This window comes from Lotus japonicus, chromosome 1 (genome assembly GCF_012489685.1).
Source record: "Lotus japonicus ecotype B-129 chromosome 1, LjGifu_v1.2".
Classification (NCBI taxonomy): Eukaryota; Viridiplantae; Streptophyta; class Magnoliopsida; order Fabales; family Fabaceae; genus Lotus; species Lotus japonicus.
Window position 1 is genome coordinate 130915747 of NC_080041.1, and position 16012 is coordinate 130931758.

Below are 16012 nucleotides of genomic sequence, written 5' to 3' on the forward strand. Positions count from 1 at the left end.
AGATTCTGCCAGTTTTTTCATGTTGCAATTTTATCTATTTTTCACTTTATAATAAGAGATAGACACAATCATTCATTCAGTTAACATTATCAAATCACTTCATATATCCTAATCTATGTTGATTAGTTTTGCATTGCATGTGAACTAAAGAGGTCCTACAACAGTACGAGCACATTATTATGGTCCAACTTGTTGCTTGATGAAACTTTATTGAGTCCAAAATGATCTGGACCGCAGGTTTTTTGGGATAAAAATATGTTCACCGAGGTATCTAGAAGATTGGCCATCTGATCACGTGCATTGAGGATCAAAACCATCTGAGGTTTTGCGCATGGCTTGGATATTCAACTTGATTATTTGTCCTGCTGTGAGAAGAAGACAGGAAGGGATTAAAATAAAGAGAAACTGTGAATTAAATATGAGATTTGGAAGATCCATCTTTGATGTCAAGTATCAGCTGACATGAAAGCGGACTTCAATCCCGATTCTAAGACACAACTACCAAGTATAATCAAACTCAATTTATAAACATCAAAATTGAACCTCCACTTAGATACAGATAGAAATAGAAATGGAGAGAGATAAGTTTAGTGACACAATGATGACTACATATGATATATCAAAAATCTTCTTAACAATGTGGATAGGAAACGTGTTCACTTGATGACCAAGCTCAACACAGAACAAGTATGTAAAAGGCTTTCGTATAAAATTGATTTGCACTTAGGAAAATTGTCCGGATATCAAGTGTGAGTAAGAATTAAGAAGTCTCACTTTAATAAAATATAGTGTAAAAATGTTTATAAGCAAGAGAGAGCTCATATACTCAATATCCTAATACTTTTGGTGAAAAATGTGACGATCAACCGTCATTTGTGGTTCGCTTTTAGCCCACCGTCGATTTCTCTCGTAGTTTTAAAGCATGTCACGACCCAACATTGGATAAATGAAAATGAAAGGGTTGAACAATATATAAAAAATAAGGCTCACAAATTCAATGTTTAAAGTTTCGGGTAAAAATGTATGTCCTCTTTGGATGGTCTTTTTAGTTAGTTCAATGTGGTATGTGCTCATACCCCCTTCATGAGGCAACAATAAGCGAGAGATATTTTGCGTAACGTGATAGAAATAAGATAAATAGCAAATAAAAGTGAGTGAAAATAAAATTAATTAAAAAGTGAGTTTTTTTTTTTAAAAGAAGAAAGAAAGTGAGTAAGAAATTATAATTATATAATTGTATTATACTCCCTCCGTCCCTTATTATAAGACCCCTTATTGTGAGACAAAAATGAGTCTTATAATAAGAGATGGAGGGGATATCTATCATTTTTATCCTTTCCTATCACTTCATGTTTAGAATGTCAACCCGTGCTGCCTATCAACATCTTTCCATTAAATTTTATTCATTTTTATAATATTAAATTTTGTTTGTTAGGAATTTATCCTTTTAGTTTAGTTTAATATGGTTAAGGAGAATCCTGAGAATTTTGTTTTTGGACAAAAGGAGAATCCTGGGACAGAGAAAACAAATATGGTCAGTTTTGCACTGTCGACGTAACTGATGAGTATAGGCCTCCAATCAAGAAGGTGTATGAGAGAAAGAACAAGGGGAAAGCCACAGCTTAATGTGTTTGTTATAGTTAGTTAGTATCCAGCTGGCAAGTTAGTTGTTTCTGTTAGTGGCCAGCTGGCAATTTCTGTTAGAGATGCATTCTGTTAACATCTGGGAGATAGTATAAATAAAGGGAAGGGGGTAGTTAACGAGTAGTTATTTAGTTAGTAGGTAATTGTGGAGAGACTGGTCTCTCGAACAACCAGAGGAAGAACTAGGGTTCATTCCACCATTTCTGTACCTTGAGCTCTGGTTCTCATTGAGAATCTGAGTCTCTATTTTCATTCAAATTCAATCTAGTTTCAGTTCAGAGTTCTACAGTGTTCATCAATTGGTATCAGAGCTCCATCCAGGAGCTGTGGTATCGATCTATGGTAGCTAGCAGAATGGAATCTCGAGTTGATGCGATCGAGAGGTTTATCGAGGCTATGAATCGCGACAGGGAAGAAGAGCGCAGGAACCGCGACGAAGAACGACGAAATCGAGAGGAAGATCGCAGAGAGCGTGCGGCGGAGAGAGAGCGTGTAGAGGAGCGACTTCGCACCTTGGAAGCGATTGTAGAATCGCTGTCCAGGAAGTTCGACGGCGAACGCGATGACGGAGGCAGCGGCGGGCGAGATCGCCGGCAAACAGGGGAAGAGCGAACGGTGAATGGTGGCAGCGTGGGAGGCCAGAGAGTAGAACACGAAGAGGAGAGAACACCGCGCACCGAGAATCCGCAAGCGGAGCGGTGGCGGAAGCTTGATATTCCGGTGTTCCAAGGAGAAGAAGATGCGTACAGTTGGATTCAGAAGTTGGAGAGATACTTCCGATTGAAGGGAGCGAAAGAGGAAGAGAAGACGCAAGCTATCATGGTGGCTCTTGATGGAAGGGCGTTGAGTTGGTACCAATGGTGGGAGACTTGTAATCAGGTAACTACGTGGGACAAGTTCAAGGAAGCGTTGCTGGAACGTTTCCAACTCTCATCTGCTTCAAGTCCTTTTGCTGCGTTGCTAGCTCTTAAGCAAGAAGGAAGTGTAGAGGAATTTGTGGCTCAATTTGAGAGATTTGCAGGCATGTTGCGAGGGGTTGAAGAAGAACACTACATGGACATTTTTGTCAATGGACTCAAGGAAGAGATTGCAGCAGAAATCAAGCTCTATGAGCCTAGAACTCTAGCAATCATGGTCAAGAAAGCATTGATGGTGGAACAGAAGAACCTGGCTGTGAGTAAAGCAGGGGTTGGCAGCATTAGCAGGTACAATTCTTCTTACAAACCACCTTTTAAAGCTTCAACTTATCAGAAAACTGTGACAATTGATAGTGGACAGAAGAGTGGAGTAGGTAGTGTTGTTCAAAACACAGTACAATCCTCTAGTGGAAGTGTTAGTGATAGAGTAGGGAGCAAGCCAGCAAGGGGAGGGGTTTTCAAAAGGCTTACTGGGGAAGAAATGAAGGAGAAACTAAGGAAAGGGGAATGTTTTAGGTGTGATGAGAAATTTGGCCCAAACCATGTGTGTAAGAATAAGCAACTCAGAGTCATGTTGCTGGAGGAGGAAGGTGAGGAAGAAGAAGAGGAGACTATAGAGGCTCAGCCAGAAGATTCAGGAGAAATTATGGAGTATAAGCAACTATCACTCAACAGCATACAAGGACTCTCTACCAGGAAATCACTTAAGGTGTGGGGAAAATTGCAGGAAACTACTATTGTTGTGCTCATAGATTGTGGAGCAACACACAACTTTATTTCAGCTACTTTGGCAAGAGCTTTGGAACTAAAGATTACTGAAACTTCCTCTTATACAGTGGAAGTTGGAGATGGACATAAGGTGCAAGGTAGAGGGGTTTGCAAGAATGTTAGTGTGCAGATCCAAGGGTTCATGGTAACACAAGACTTCTACTTGTTTGGGTTGAGAGGTGTAGATGTCGTGCTGGGTTTGGAATGGCTTGCAAGCCTAGGGGATATAAAGGCCAATTTTGAAGAGCTCACCTTGAAGTTCAAGCTGGGGAACAGCAAAGTGGTACTCAAGGGTGAACCTGAGCTGTTGAGGAAAGGTGCCTCACTGAATGCAATGGTCAAAGCCATTCAGCAACAGGGTGAGGGGTATGTTCTGCAATGCCAGATGTTAGAAAAGGAAGTGGCCCAACCAGAAGACACTCCAGAGTTATTAAAAGCAGTCTTGGCAGATTTTCCAGCATTATTTGCTTCACCAACTGAACTGCCACCTCAAAGAAGACATGACCATGCAATACATTTGAAGGAAGGGGCATCTATACCTAACATTAGACCCTACAGGTATCCCCATTTTCAGAAAAATGAGATAGAAAAATTAGTTGCTGAAATGCTTAATGCAGGCATCATTAGACCAAGTATTAGCCCTTATTCAAGTCCAGTCATATTGGTGAGGAAAAAGGATGGTAGCTGGAGGTTTTGTGTAGACTATAGGGCCTTGAACAAGGTCACGATCCCCAATAAATTTCCTATCCCAGTTATTGATGAACTATTAGATGAGATTGGTCCAGCAAAGGTGTTCTCCAAGATAGATCTTAAATCCGGTTACCATCAAATTTTGATGAAGGCTGAAGATGTAGAAAAGACAGCATTTAGGACACACGAGGGGCACTATGAGTTTTTGGTGATGCCATTTGGCCTCACCAATGCTCCCTCCACATTTCAGTCCTTAATGAATGAGGTGTTGAGGCCAGTTTTGAGGAAGCATGCACTAGTCTTTTTTGATGATATTTTGATCTTTAGCTTGACCATGGAAGACCATGTAGTACACTTGACACAAGTACTGCAGCTAATGGAACAACATGACTTAAAAATCAATGGCAAGAAGAGTGTGTTTGGAAGAGGGCAAATAGAGTATTTAGGCCATGTTTTGACTGCTGGAGCAGTGGCGGCAGATCCAAAGAAGCTGGAAGCTATGTGGATGTGGCCAATTCCAAAGGATTTGAAAAGCTTGAGAGGGTTCCTTGGGCTGACTGGATACTATAGAAGGTTTGTTAGAGACTATGGAAAAATAGCTAGGCCATTAACACAGCTCTTGAAGAAAGATAGTTTTCAGTGGGGACCAGGCCCTCAGCAAGCTTTTGAAGCCCTCAAGCAAGCTCTCACTGAATTACCCACCCTAGCTGTTCCTGATTTTTCAAAGGTTTTTGTATTAGAAACAGATGCTTCTGGTACAGGGTTGGGAGCAGTGTTGTCTCAGGAAGGAAAGCCCTTGGCATTTTGGAGTGCTACACTCTCAGATAGGAGCCAAGCTAAGTCAGTATATGAGAGAGAATTAATGGCAGTGGTTAGAGCCGTCCAAAGATGGAGACATTACCTTATGGGGAGGCACTTCATCATTAGGACAGATCAGAAAAGTTTGAAATTTTTGACTGAGCAGAAGGTCTTGGGAGCAGAACAGTTCAAGTGGATTTCTAAGCTCTCAGGTTATGATTTTGAAATACAATACAAACCTGGAAAGGACAACTCTGCAGCTGATGCCATGTCTAGGAGAAGTTCTTACTGTGCACTCTCAGTCCTCAAGGTTAATGACTATGAGGAATGGCAAACTGAAGTGTTACAGGATCCTAAATTGCAAGCAATAGTGCAGGATCTGATTCTGGATCCAGAAGCTCACAAAGGCTACTCTCTAAGAGACCACAAGCTGTTCTACAAAGGGAAGCTGGTGCTGTCCAAGCAATCCTCTAGGATTCCCATTTTGTGTAAGGAATTCCATGCTACCTTGTTGGGGGGGCATTCTGGTTTTTTCAGAACTTATAGGCGGTTGGCTGCAGTGGTCTATTGGGAGGGCATGAAGAAAGACATTAAGGACTATGTAGCTGGCTGTGACACTTGCCAGAGGAATAAATTTGACAATTTATCCCCAGCAGGTCTCCTTCAGCCATTGCCAATTCCTACACAAGTATGGACCGATGTGTCTATGGATTTTATTGGTGGTCTACCTAAATCCAAGGGCAAGGATACAATCCTAGTGGTGGTGGACAGGTTGACTAAATATGCCCATTTTATTCCATTAAGCCATCCCTTCACAGCTCCTGAGGTAGCAGCTTTGTTTTTGCAAGAAATTGTGAGACTACATGGGTTCCCTGCAACAATAGTCTCAGATAGGGATTCTCTGTTTCTCAGCAGCTTTTGGAAAGAATTATTTCGAGTTTCTGGTACCCAGTTGAGGTTCAGTACTGCCTACCATCCTCAAACTGATGGTCAGACTGAAGTGGTAAATAGATGCTTAGAGGTCTACTTGAGGTGTCTTACTGGTTCCAGACCAAAGAAATGGGTCACTTGTCTACCTTGGGCTGAGTTCTGGTTCAACAGCAATTATAATAGGTCTACTAAGATGTCTCCTTTTCAAGCCCTTTATGGTAGGGAACCACCACTGCTACTACAGGGCACTACAATTCCCTCCAACATTGCTGCCGTGAATGAATTGCAGGAGGGTAGGGATGAGTTGATAGCTGATCTCAGGGCTAACCTTCTGAAGTCCCAAGATATGATGAGAACCTATGCTAATAAGCATCGAAGGGATGTGGAATACCAGATTGGGGACTTGGTTTACCTTAAGTTGCAGCCTTATAGAAGAAGGTCTTTGGCTAGGAAACTGAATGAAAAGCTGAGTCCTAGATATTATGGTCCTTATCCTATTGCAGCTAAAATTGGAGCAGTAGCTTACAAATTGGACTTACCAGCCCATAGTAGGGTGCACCCTGTCTTTCATGTCTCTCTCTTAAAGAAGGCCATAGGGACTGATTTTCAAGCTCAACCTTTACCTGAGGTTTTGAATGAGGACCATGAGCTGGTCGCTGAACCTGAAGCTGTAGTGGCTGTTCGGGAGGATACTATGGGGCACATTGAGGTGTTGATTCAGTGGACTTCTCTACCTGCTTGTGAGAATAGTTGGGAATCTGCTGCTCAGCTCCATGAAGCTTTCCCCACTTTTCCCCTTGAGGACAAGGTGAAGCTTTTAGGGGGGGGGTATTGATGAGTATAGGCCTCCAATCAAGAAGGTGTATGAGAGAAAGAACAAGGGGAAAGCCACAGCTTAATGTGTTTGTTATAGTTAGTTAGTATCCAGCTGGCAAGTTAGTTGTTTCTGTTAGTGGCCAGCTGGCAATTTCTGTTAGAGATGCATTCTGTTAACATCTGGGAGATAGTATAAATAAAGGGAAGGGGGTAGTTAACGAGTAGTTATTTAGTTAGTAGGTAATTGTGGAGAGACTGGTCTCTCGAACAACCAGAGGAAGAACTAGGGTTCATTCCACCATTTCTGTACCTTGAGCTCTGGTTCTCATTGAGAATCTGAGTCTCTATTTTCATTCAAATTCAATCTAGTTTCAGTTCAGAGTTCTACAGTGTTCGTAACCTTTGTCGAGCCTACAAAAGTCCAAAAATATGAAGAATTGGATTAATTAAAGAGGAAATACCCAAATCAATACTTAAACATATAAAGTATATTAAGTTTTTTCTCTAAAAATGTTAGACATTCTTTTCAATTTTCAATATTTAAAAAAAACACATGAATTTAATTATATAATATATATAGATATTATTTTAATCTTTAGATTAATTATCTAAATCTCAATTTTATAATAAATGGGCATTAATCAGTAAAAGTAGTTTCTATCAATCTTCACAGCTTCCGTATAATTTCATACGTGGACACTAGACACTATTTTTTTTTGGGTTAAACGTAGACACTATTTAAAGAATGAAAATAAATATAATGAGTGAAATTATTTCATTTTACCACAACTTTTATACCCTTCTAATACAAAGCATCTTATTTAGTTATTACAACTTGATCACAAACTAGTAAGTAAACAGTAAAACAATAGTATTGAGGAGTCTCTTTCTCCACTCAAATGAAAAGGTATCAACTTTTCCAAATACAATTTATTAATTATAATACAAAATATTTATTTTCACAAGGGAGTGCATAATTAAACTATCTTTAAGATCACGTTTGTGTTCTTTCATGGCAAGTGGCAAGCAAGATTAAACGAATATTCCAATTTCAGTGTTTTAATTTGCAATCAGCCATCTCTTGTGCCAGCAAAAGTCAAAACTAAAGCAAATCATGTACCCAGCTTAATACAATTGGAGGTTCATTTTCAAAGCTTAGCTGGGGAGGAAGTAAGCACTAACAGTTTCTTGAAAGAACGTTGAACATCAGAAGTTTTACTGATCAATAAACCAAACCAATGCAAACACACCCATCATGCATAAATGAGAAATGAGAAATGATAATAATTACTTGTGAACGTTGGAGAACATGAATTTATTACCCTTTAAAAGCAGCACTGTTTGTGGCACAGTACAGGCTATAGCATAAATGCAGATAGAAGGGAAACGAATAATTATATCTTCACGCCTCGTTTTTGAGATGTGGAGAGGTGGAGGAAGAGATAGATAGAAAAAAAAAGAAAATAAAGATGTGATAGATGATTTGATTGATAGATAAAAGATAAATAATATAAATGAAGGTGGAAAAGGAGTGAAGAGATGTGTATATATCATAACTCCAGGAAACCTGTCTACTAAGTATTAAGTAAAATTAGGAAAGGGTGATTAAAACCATTTGTTTGAACAACAAGTTGTAGTCATGAGGTGAGGTACAAGCTAATTTAGATTAAACTTTCTGATAGACACTCGTGATTTTGCTGATCCTCATCACTGATGTTACCTGCCATCGATGACATTGTCTTGGTCATTATTATAATGAGTGCTTTTATCAAATTAATTTATAGTGTCACAATATTACACTAAGCACATTTCTAAAGGGAAAAAATAATATGGAATGTAATACTGTGCACAAGAGTTTGCATGCAAAAACTTTAAAATAGTGGGCATCAAAGGATACATAAAGCTAAAAGAGATGTGCATTTACCAATCTATGATACCAAGCTCAGTTACCAAACCTCTGTTTAACCTAAAACACAGAGGTCAGCCACTGATCTAACTAAATGAAATGGTAGCCTTCTGGTCTCTATAGCTTAACATGGGTGGGTGTTGTAAGGCCATAGAGTAATTAATAGTAGTCTTTACTACTACTACCAAGCAATTGGCAATCCCTTCCTGATTCCCAGACACTAACTTGTCCCACCTCGCTAGTCTTTATTAATTTAACACTTTCCAAACAATTTTTCTTGTCAAAGCATCTTTTGTTAAAGGGCTTCTTTCATGGACCAGTCCATTATGAAGTAGGGGTCTGTTGACCCAAAATAACAAGGGTTCCTTTGGAGAAGTGATGCAAGTGCAGCCAATCAATGATGAGCACATGAGGGATGTATGCTAAGTTTCGCAAAGAAAAAGGTCAGACAAAAGCAGTTGGCAATGGTTTTTACTTTTAAAAACTGGGATATGGGTGTTACAAAGTCATAGAATGCAGTGGCTAATATATCTCAGCTAAGTGGTAGGCTTTAGAAGATAAAGTCTGAAATTATAATTATCTTGTGGAAAAATCAATAGTCGAGATTGTAATAAAATATGTGCATATGTATAATATAGCTACTATACTGATTTTTCAATCAACAATTATAAATATACATTTCAGTATTTCACATTCTAAAATAGAGTCGTCGAAGTAGTTTTACTACATGGTGATGAGAGCTACAAAGTCATAATAGAATACAGTTTGGTGATGATAAACAGTAGACAACAAATGCACAAGTTGCATTGATAACGAAATGCAGCTCAGCTTGATTAAGCCATCAGTATTTCAAATTTATCAGTGATTAAATTCTTTCCGTGGTTAAAACTTAGAAAACACTAACATGACACAAGCCAATAGCAAGAGAGTTAGACCTTATTGGTTTGTACACGCCCACTGATTCTTGATTAAGTCTGCAACATGCTGGGCCACCCATAATGAACCAGCCTCAGTGCAACTGAACCCATGGGTGTGGTTTTCTCGTTCAATGGATATGGGAATACCTGGAACCAGCTTTGAAATCTGCAACATGAATAAACTATAAATTACTCCGCAATAATCATTCAATGCTCCTTAAGTGATGAAGATAACTTAGGAACAAACAGAAATTACTCAGGGAAGCTTATCAAAGAAACAGGAGCACAAAAGTTAATGTTGGTATCAAGAATATGCAGTATTCCAAGTCCATTAAGGATGGAAGACATAAATTTGTTGCTTTCAAAAACTGGTATTAGGAACTTATCACCACAAAAGTTACACGAAAGCATCAATAACACAGATTTTGGTAGAACACGATCAGAAACACAGGTAAGAAGAAAGAAAGACTGTATATTGATCAATGAACTGTGTACAGTTGTGTCACTGATTTTCGAGAGGTAATCACTCTCCCTACAACTGATTCCCTTCGAGAGGTAATCACTCTCCCTACAACTGATTCCCAAGTGCCGAAATGAATCCCCCTAACTACTTCACAATCTCTTTTAGAGAGATAACTAATTATCAGCTGTTATGCATCTAACAGACTAACTGGCTTCAATCTAAAAACTAACTGCCTTCAGCCATTAGTACAAGTAACTATTACAAAACAGTCCCTTAACCCCTATTCTTCCTATGATACACCTTAGTGATAGGAAGTTGGATCCGGAGTCCGGACTCTATCAAATTTACTTAACTTTATTCTCAATAGTAGGAATATTTACCATAATGTCTTGTCTCTGAACATTACATGCCTAATTCACTCATAATTCATAAAACATGAGAGATATACATAAAGCACACTGGAAGAGCCAACTTAGCCCACTTTCGGTGGTAGCTGACGGTTGTTAGTTTCTTTAACTCTAGACTTCCTTTTTAAGCTACAGATAGACCACTCCCTCGAAGCTACAAAGAGAATAGGGATAAAGAAAAGTGCTTCGGGTATACCTTAAAAGTTAAAAGTAAAGCATCATCAGTTTTAATGCCTCACAACATTTATTTTGCTATCGGTTTATATAAAAAGATACCAATTGCCTAAAAGATGAATCAAGAAAAAAAAAGGTAAACTTAATATCAAAAAGAGAAATGAAGGATGACTGATGGTAAGTATCATGTGTGTCTAGAACAAATTAATTGAACTTTCCCGTCTTCAAAATGGATTGAGGCACAAATCTTCTTTGTCCGATTTTTTGAGATGCAAAAGCTTTCAGATGATAATAACGTAAACAAAATAGATAATATGATACCTCTTCCGACAAGTGAAGTGGGCCCCAGTGATCGTCATCACCAAATAAAAATGCAAATTGAGCCTTCCTTTCTCTTATAAATGCCCAATCTGGTGTCTCTGATAACTAACATAAAAAAAAGACTATCAGAAACAATACAACTTAACATTGTACAATGTAAGCAATACTAAAATTTTATTGAACTTTGAAATAGGAACTGTAGGCTTGGTCTCCCAGTTAACAAGAAGGTTGAGTATAGAACCCACCATCATCGTCACAAAATAGCTACAATCATACATGAAAAAATCCACAATTTTTTTTGAAAGGGAACATCTCTCCTCTAAAGTACAGAGGACAAACGAATGTACAGATGAGAGATCAGTCAGATCAAGCAGCTATGATTATTAAGAGCCTTCTCAAACTTCATTGATGAAGTAGTTTGAGCATATCACTGAATCTGAATATTGAGAACTTATGGATATTTTACCCCGTGGTGCCTTGAAGAAACATGCCCTGGCTCCCCGTCAATTTTCTTGTTACTTTCTACATTGTTAGTTACAACTTAATTTTTTTATCTGTAAATTGTTGTATCCTTGTACCATTTTCTGCGACATCTCATATTTATCCATGTCAATACAAGAATGAAATCCTGTTTTGAAGAATTACATTCTAGAGACAGAATCAAATGGATGGAGTGTGATAAATTTGTATTTAACCCCTTGATGTAGGAATGCAGATCAATTTTCTTAAGAAAAAATGACTTGTACTTATCAACTAGGTAACAAGAATCTAAAACAATGTCATATATAACAACTAAAGCCTTTTCTCACGAGGTAAGGTTAGTTACATGAATCAAAAAATGTACACTGCTTTGTCAAACACCAATTCTTAAAATATGTCATGTAAATCAGAAAATGAAACAAAAAATACTGAATAGTAAGATTTTATTAAAATTTATGAAGTTTAAAAGGTAGAATCATGTTAAGGAAGAAACGTTACCTTTTCGAATTCAGTCATGGCCATATAGAGGACATTCCGCATGGTGTGGTACTGTGATTCATTGAAGGTAGAGAATAAATACAAAAAAAAAATGATGCAGATGCAGCCCCACAGTAAAAAGGCTATAAACCAGCAAATAAATTTATGTTTTTTGCATTAGTATTCCAAGTATAAGTAAAGGGATCAAATTATCAATAATAAAAGAAAGGGCGAAATAGCTAATTTACATACTTAAGGTGACCTATATTGAGGCACCTATTTCAGCAGTAAATCTAACCTGTGATAAGTGAGAACATGCAGCCTCAACTGCACTGGCAGACCATGACTTCCCAAGGGATTTTCTGACAATAAACCTCAAAGCCTGGACCGGCAACAATCCTAATGATGCTACAAGGTAACTAAGAGCAGCAGCTACAAAATGGGATCTGAAACGCTATGTATCATTAGTCATTTCAAATAACTTCTAGGATTGTTAAATGAAAACTATCATTAATAAGCTGTGGTAAAATTAATAATTACCCTTCTTTTATTTATTTGAAATTTAGGTTCAGATCAAATTATAAAAGAAAAATTATGTAAATTAAATCCTATAAGGTAAGAAATAGAGTGTGAATCAGGTCAAAATGATGATCACTAAATTCATCATGTCACAACTAGCTCTATGTCATCTCAGACAAAGAAGGCAATGTCGAGGTTTTTGACTTTGGGAAAGGGGGATGAGACTTACTTTGCAATCTTTGCAATAACTAACTGCGTTGTTGAGTGTGGGTTTAATGTCAAAAATGGATAAAGGCCAACACAATATTTCACCTACAGAGCCCAGGAGAAATGCAAGACGGTTTTACAATGATCAGAAGTAATGAACAGGGGACAAGATGTATTGTGCTTAATTAAGTATGCAGGGTTACAATCACCTTTTGTGGAGACTTTTTGAATATTTCAATAGATATGTATGAACCAATAGAGTGCCCAACCTGGTGAAAAAAAAAATGAATTAGCTACCAAAATTTCATTGCAATATACAAAATTAAACGTCTCTATATGCAGAACAACTTATGGGTAACACAAATTTTACTTGTAGAATTTAACGAACCCCTCATGTAATATGATTAATGGTTTCCCAAACCAATATCTATATATTATCCAAACAAAGATAACAATTCCATGCAATTAATATTAGCTAAGAACCAGATTCAATTGGTTCAATTATGATCATCAAATGTTGTGCTCTTTTAGTGGATAGAAAGATGTTTGCTGACACATGCAAACAAGTTCTTAATTCAGTATCTCTAACACCATCCTTATTCTCAAAGGAGAAATGAGTTTGCTCAGTATACAGCAATGTCACATTTTAGTTCTTACGAGTTACAATTTCAACATAACATGGTACTGGATTAGAATATCAGAGGAATATATGTAAAAGCACCCACCAGTAATATAGGAATCTCAATATTTTGCAGTTCCTCTCTGATGAAGTCAATCTACAAAAACATACAACAAAAGTGAGGACTGCCATTACACAACAAATCACCAATACACTGTTTAAAGTGAATCGAAACAAGAATGTAGAAAGAATGCCAATCATAAAAAAATAGAAGTTAAAGAAATGGATGAAAAATTTAAACCAAAAAATAAATACAGGAATATATGAGATTTGAATATGAAGAAATATCAGCATGCTAACCCCAAAAATAGTAATGCATCGAGACATGCTATAAGAAACAATTACAAGATAATAATTCTTATTTTGGGTTTGGGCTGACATTACAATGAATTAATTTGTTCCATTGTTTCCATACCATTCAACAATACACAGATAATAAGTTCAGATAATCAAAGACTCTTAAGTCATAAGATCTTCCAGTTCCTAACGTATTCAGTATTTTTTCGTAGGCATCAAAATGGGCAGGGGACTGTTTGATGTCTACTGCAGCGAACAGCATCGAGTGACATGTAAAGATAAAAATATTAAAGCAGCATTAAATTACCTTATGATCGATTTGCTCTTGTAAAGAGAGCAACCGTCCTTGCTCCCAGTCCTAGCAACAAAAACACGGTATAAGAGACGTGCCGATGGCACCCAGACAAATCAAACAAAACAAATGCATGTACCTTTCTTGAGTGAGAGACATGTCCAATAGCTGATAGGTCACCAGAAACATGACTAGTGAGCATATTTGTTAACCAAAGTTTCATGCTATAAGTAGACCATAAAGAAGAAACTTGCCTGTGACAGATGCAGTTCCTGCAAGCAGCTCATATAGAAATTCCACAAACTCCTTGTAGAATAAAATAACACCTGCAGAAACCAAAGACACCAAAATTCACAACTAAACAAACATAAAGATCCAAACATGAGCACGCGAACAATGAATCCAAACCACACCTGGGTTTCCAGGAATGAACAGAACATGCAGACTTGGTGTATCAGCTTGAATCTCCAGTATCTCAGAGGTGTAGCTGAACAAAATCAAACAAAAAAAATTGAAAAATTTGTTGTCAAATTCAAGGTGGAGATGAAAATTGAAAATTACATACCCTGACACATTGCATAATCGAAAATTGGCACGCTTTCTAGCCTTGGCAAGCAAATCATTGTCCACAGCCATGTTCTTGTTCGAACACTTGACACTAAATCTTGTCCTGGAAGAAAAAAATTGCGAGAATGAAGATCAATTTAGAATTAGGCTGAATAGGAATTGCATGTGGAAATGGAAGATGGAGATAGATGCATTGAAAGGGAAGGTACCTGGAACTGGAAGAGGGAAATGGGAACAGTAGTGGCAGAGAGTGAGAGAGTGTTGGCCCGGTGGGACAAGCAATACTTATACGAGGAAGCATTTGATTTGAGTGTGTTACTTACTTAGGTAGTTAGATGCAATTCGGTTCCTTAATTAGTTTGCATTTTGTTCTAAGGGCCACTTTGGATAACTTTCATTTTCATTAACTGTCTGTCTTTAGGCTTGCTTTTTATGTAAAAAAAATTTACTCGGAGATGTGTTATTTTTCATTTTCATACTCATTTTTCCTTGTGTGTGAATTCCGAAACGATGACGACATTAAGACACCCTTAGAATATCTCTAGCTTTGCAAATCGATTTCCAAACCGGAGATCCAATAGAACGGGATGCGGCTATAAAGTCCTCTCACTCGAATACTTATTATGCAAAAGTAATGCCCAAAAGCTTATATTTTTCATGCATCATGCTCTGCACCTTTTTCCCCAAGATAGTGGTATTGTAGTGCCTAGCACGCCTAATACTTAATCCTCTTTGTTTCTTTGGAAGAGTGATCTTATTCTAAGAATCCTATTGCATCCGCCAACTCTCCCATTTACTCCAAATAAAATTTATGACGATAAAAGTATAAGCAACAACGAAAACAACTTTATCATCTCCTTCTTCAAATTATAAACGGTCGCAGACACCATGAACTTGGACTTTTCTCAATGACTCTACGACCAGAAGCCCGACAACCAACACATTTTTAATAAGTGTAGCCTTGGAAACAATAGCTTTAGGAAAGATGAGCACATCATCAGAAAAAAAAAATCACAATTCATCATTAGAAAATAAACATAGGCTTCTAATTATTCTCAGCCACATCTGAGATCCTTTGAAACCACGCATATCTTCCTTCTCAAAAGTTTGATCAAGATCTCTATATTGGGAGGAATGTAAATTAGATAGGAAAGCTAACCTTCGTTGAATACCACTCCAGCAAAGCTTCTAAAATACATTTTTCATAACAAATACACCCAAAAAAAAAATCCTATCAATTGACCTATGTATTAGACGGCAGTTAAGACGTAAAATAAGAATACACAATAAGGCAAAAGTTACATCCTTATGCACCTATGTCAAACTAATATGTTTTCAATCTTGATACATAGACTCTAGTGACAATCAAATTGACATATGTTTTAATGTTTTATGCTTTTGTTTAGACTTAGTCTTTAGTGACAGAAAAAAATGGCCCATAAATACATATGTCGCTGAGTTTGACCATCTATATTTTTTGGTTCTAGAAAGATAAATAGAAACCCGGGACTGTATTCCGTCATTTCTTGTTGATAACTTGGACTCTACCGAAGGCCCGTTGCATTCGCAGCAATTACTTTGACAAAGACATCGTAGATACTGTACAAATTTAATTTCTTGGACTTCCTTTCCCCAAAGAAATTGCTTGATCAATGAGGGGTAATTATTAAATCGTACAAGCATCACAATTGGATATATGCACAAGGATAAAGTCAAATGGATGAGTACAAGCCAAACCATATC

At 37.5% G+C, this 16012-nt stretch overlaps 1 protein-coding gene across 4 annotated transcripts; it reads right to left on the reverse strand.

Moving 5' to 3' along the window:
* Positions 1–126: 126 nt before the first annotated feature.
* On the reverse strand, positions 127–14622 carry LOC130730792 (uncharacterized). 4 transcript variants are annotated; one of them, XM_057582899.1, is made up of 14 exons: positions 14479–14622; positions 14268–14372; positions 14116–14189; positions 13957–14028; positions 13842–13870; positions 13718–13768; positions 13160–13210; positions 12644–12703; positions 12457–12539; positions 12007–12154; positions 11730–11780; positions 10752–10856; positions 9405–9552; positions 127–362 (listed from the first exon to the last, which is right to left on the reverse strand). In XM_057582899.1, the coding sequence occupies exons 1-13, from the start codon at positions 14568–14570 to the stop codon at positions 9406–9408; spliced, it is 1068 nt and encodes a 355-aa protein (XP_057438882.1). In that variant the 5' UTR covers positions 14571–14622; the 3' UTR covers positions 127–362; position 9405. The 4 variants fall into 4 exon arrangements, with proteins under 4 accessions (XP_057438882.1, XP_057438881.1, XP_057438879.1 ...); XM_057582898.1 differs by having other exon boundaries at positions 127–365; XM_057582896.1 differs by lacking the exon at positions 127–362 and adding an exon at positions 8110–8283.
* Between the last annotated feature and the right edge of the window lie 1390 nt (positions 14623–16012).

Coding starts and splice junctions, on each gene's coding strand:
- LOC130730792 (XM_057582899.1), bottom strand. CDS start 14,570: ATGCTTCCTCGTATAAGTATTGCTTGTCCCACCGGGCCAACACTCTCT. Junction 14,029..14,115: donor GTTCATTCCTGGAAACCCAG/GTGTGGTTTGGA, acceptor TGGTTTCTGCAG/GTGTTATTTTATTCTACAAG. Junction 13,871..13,956: donor AGGAACTGCATCTGTCACAG/GCAAGTTTCTTC, acceptor GTGACCTATCAG/CTATTGGACATGTCTCTCAC.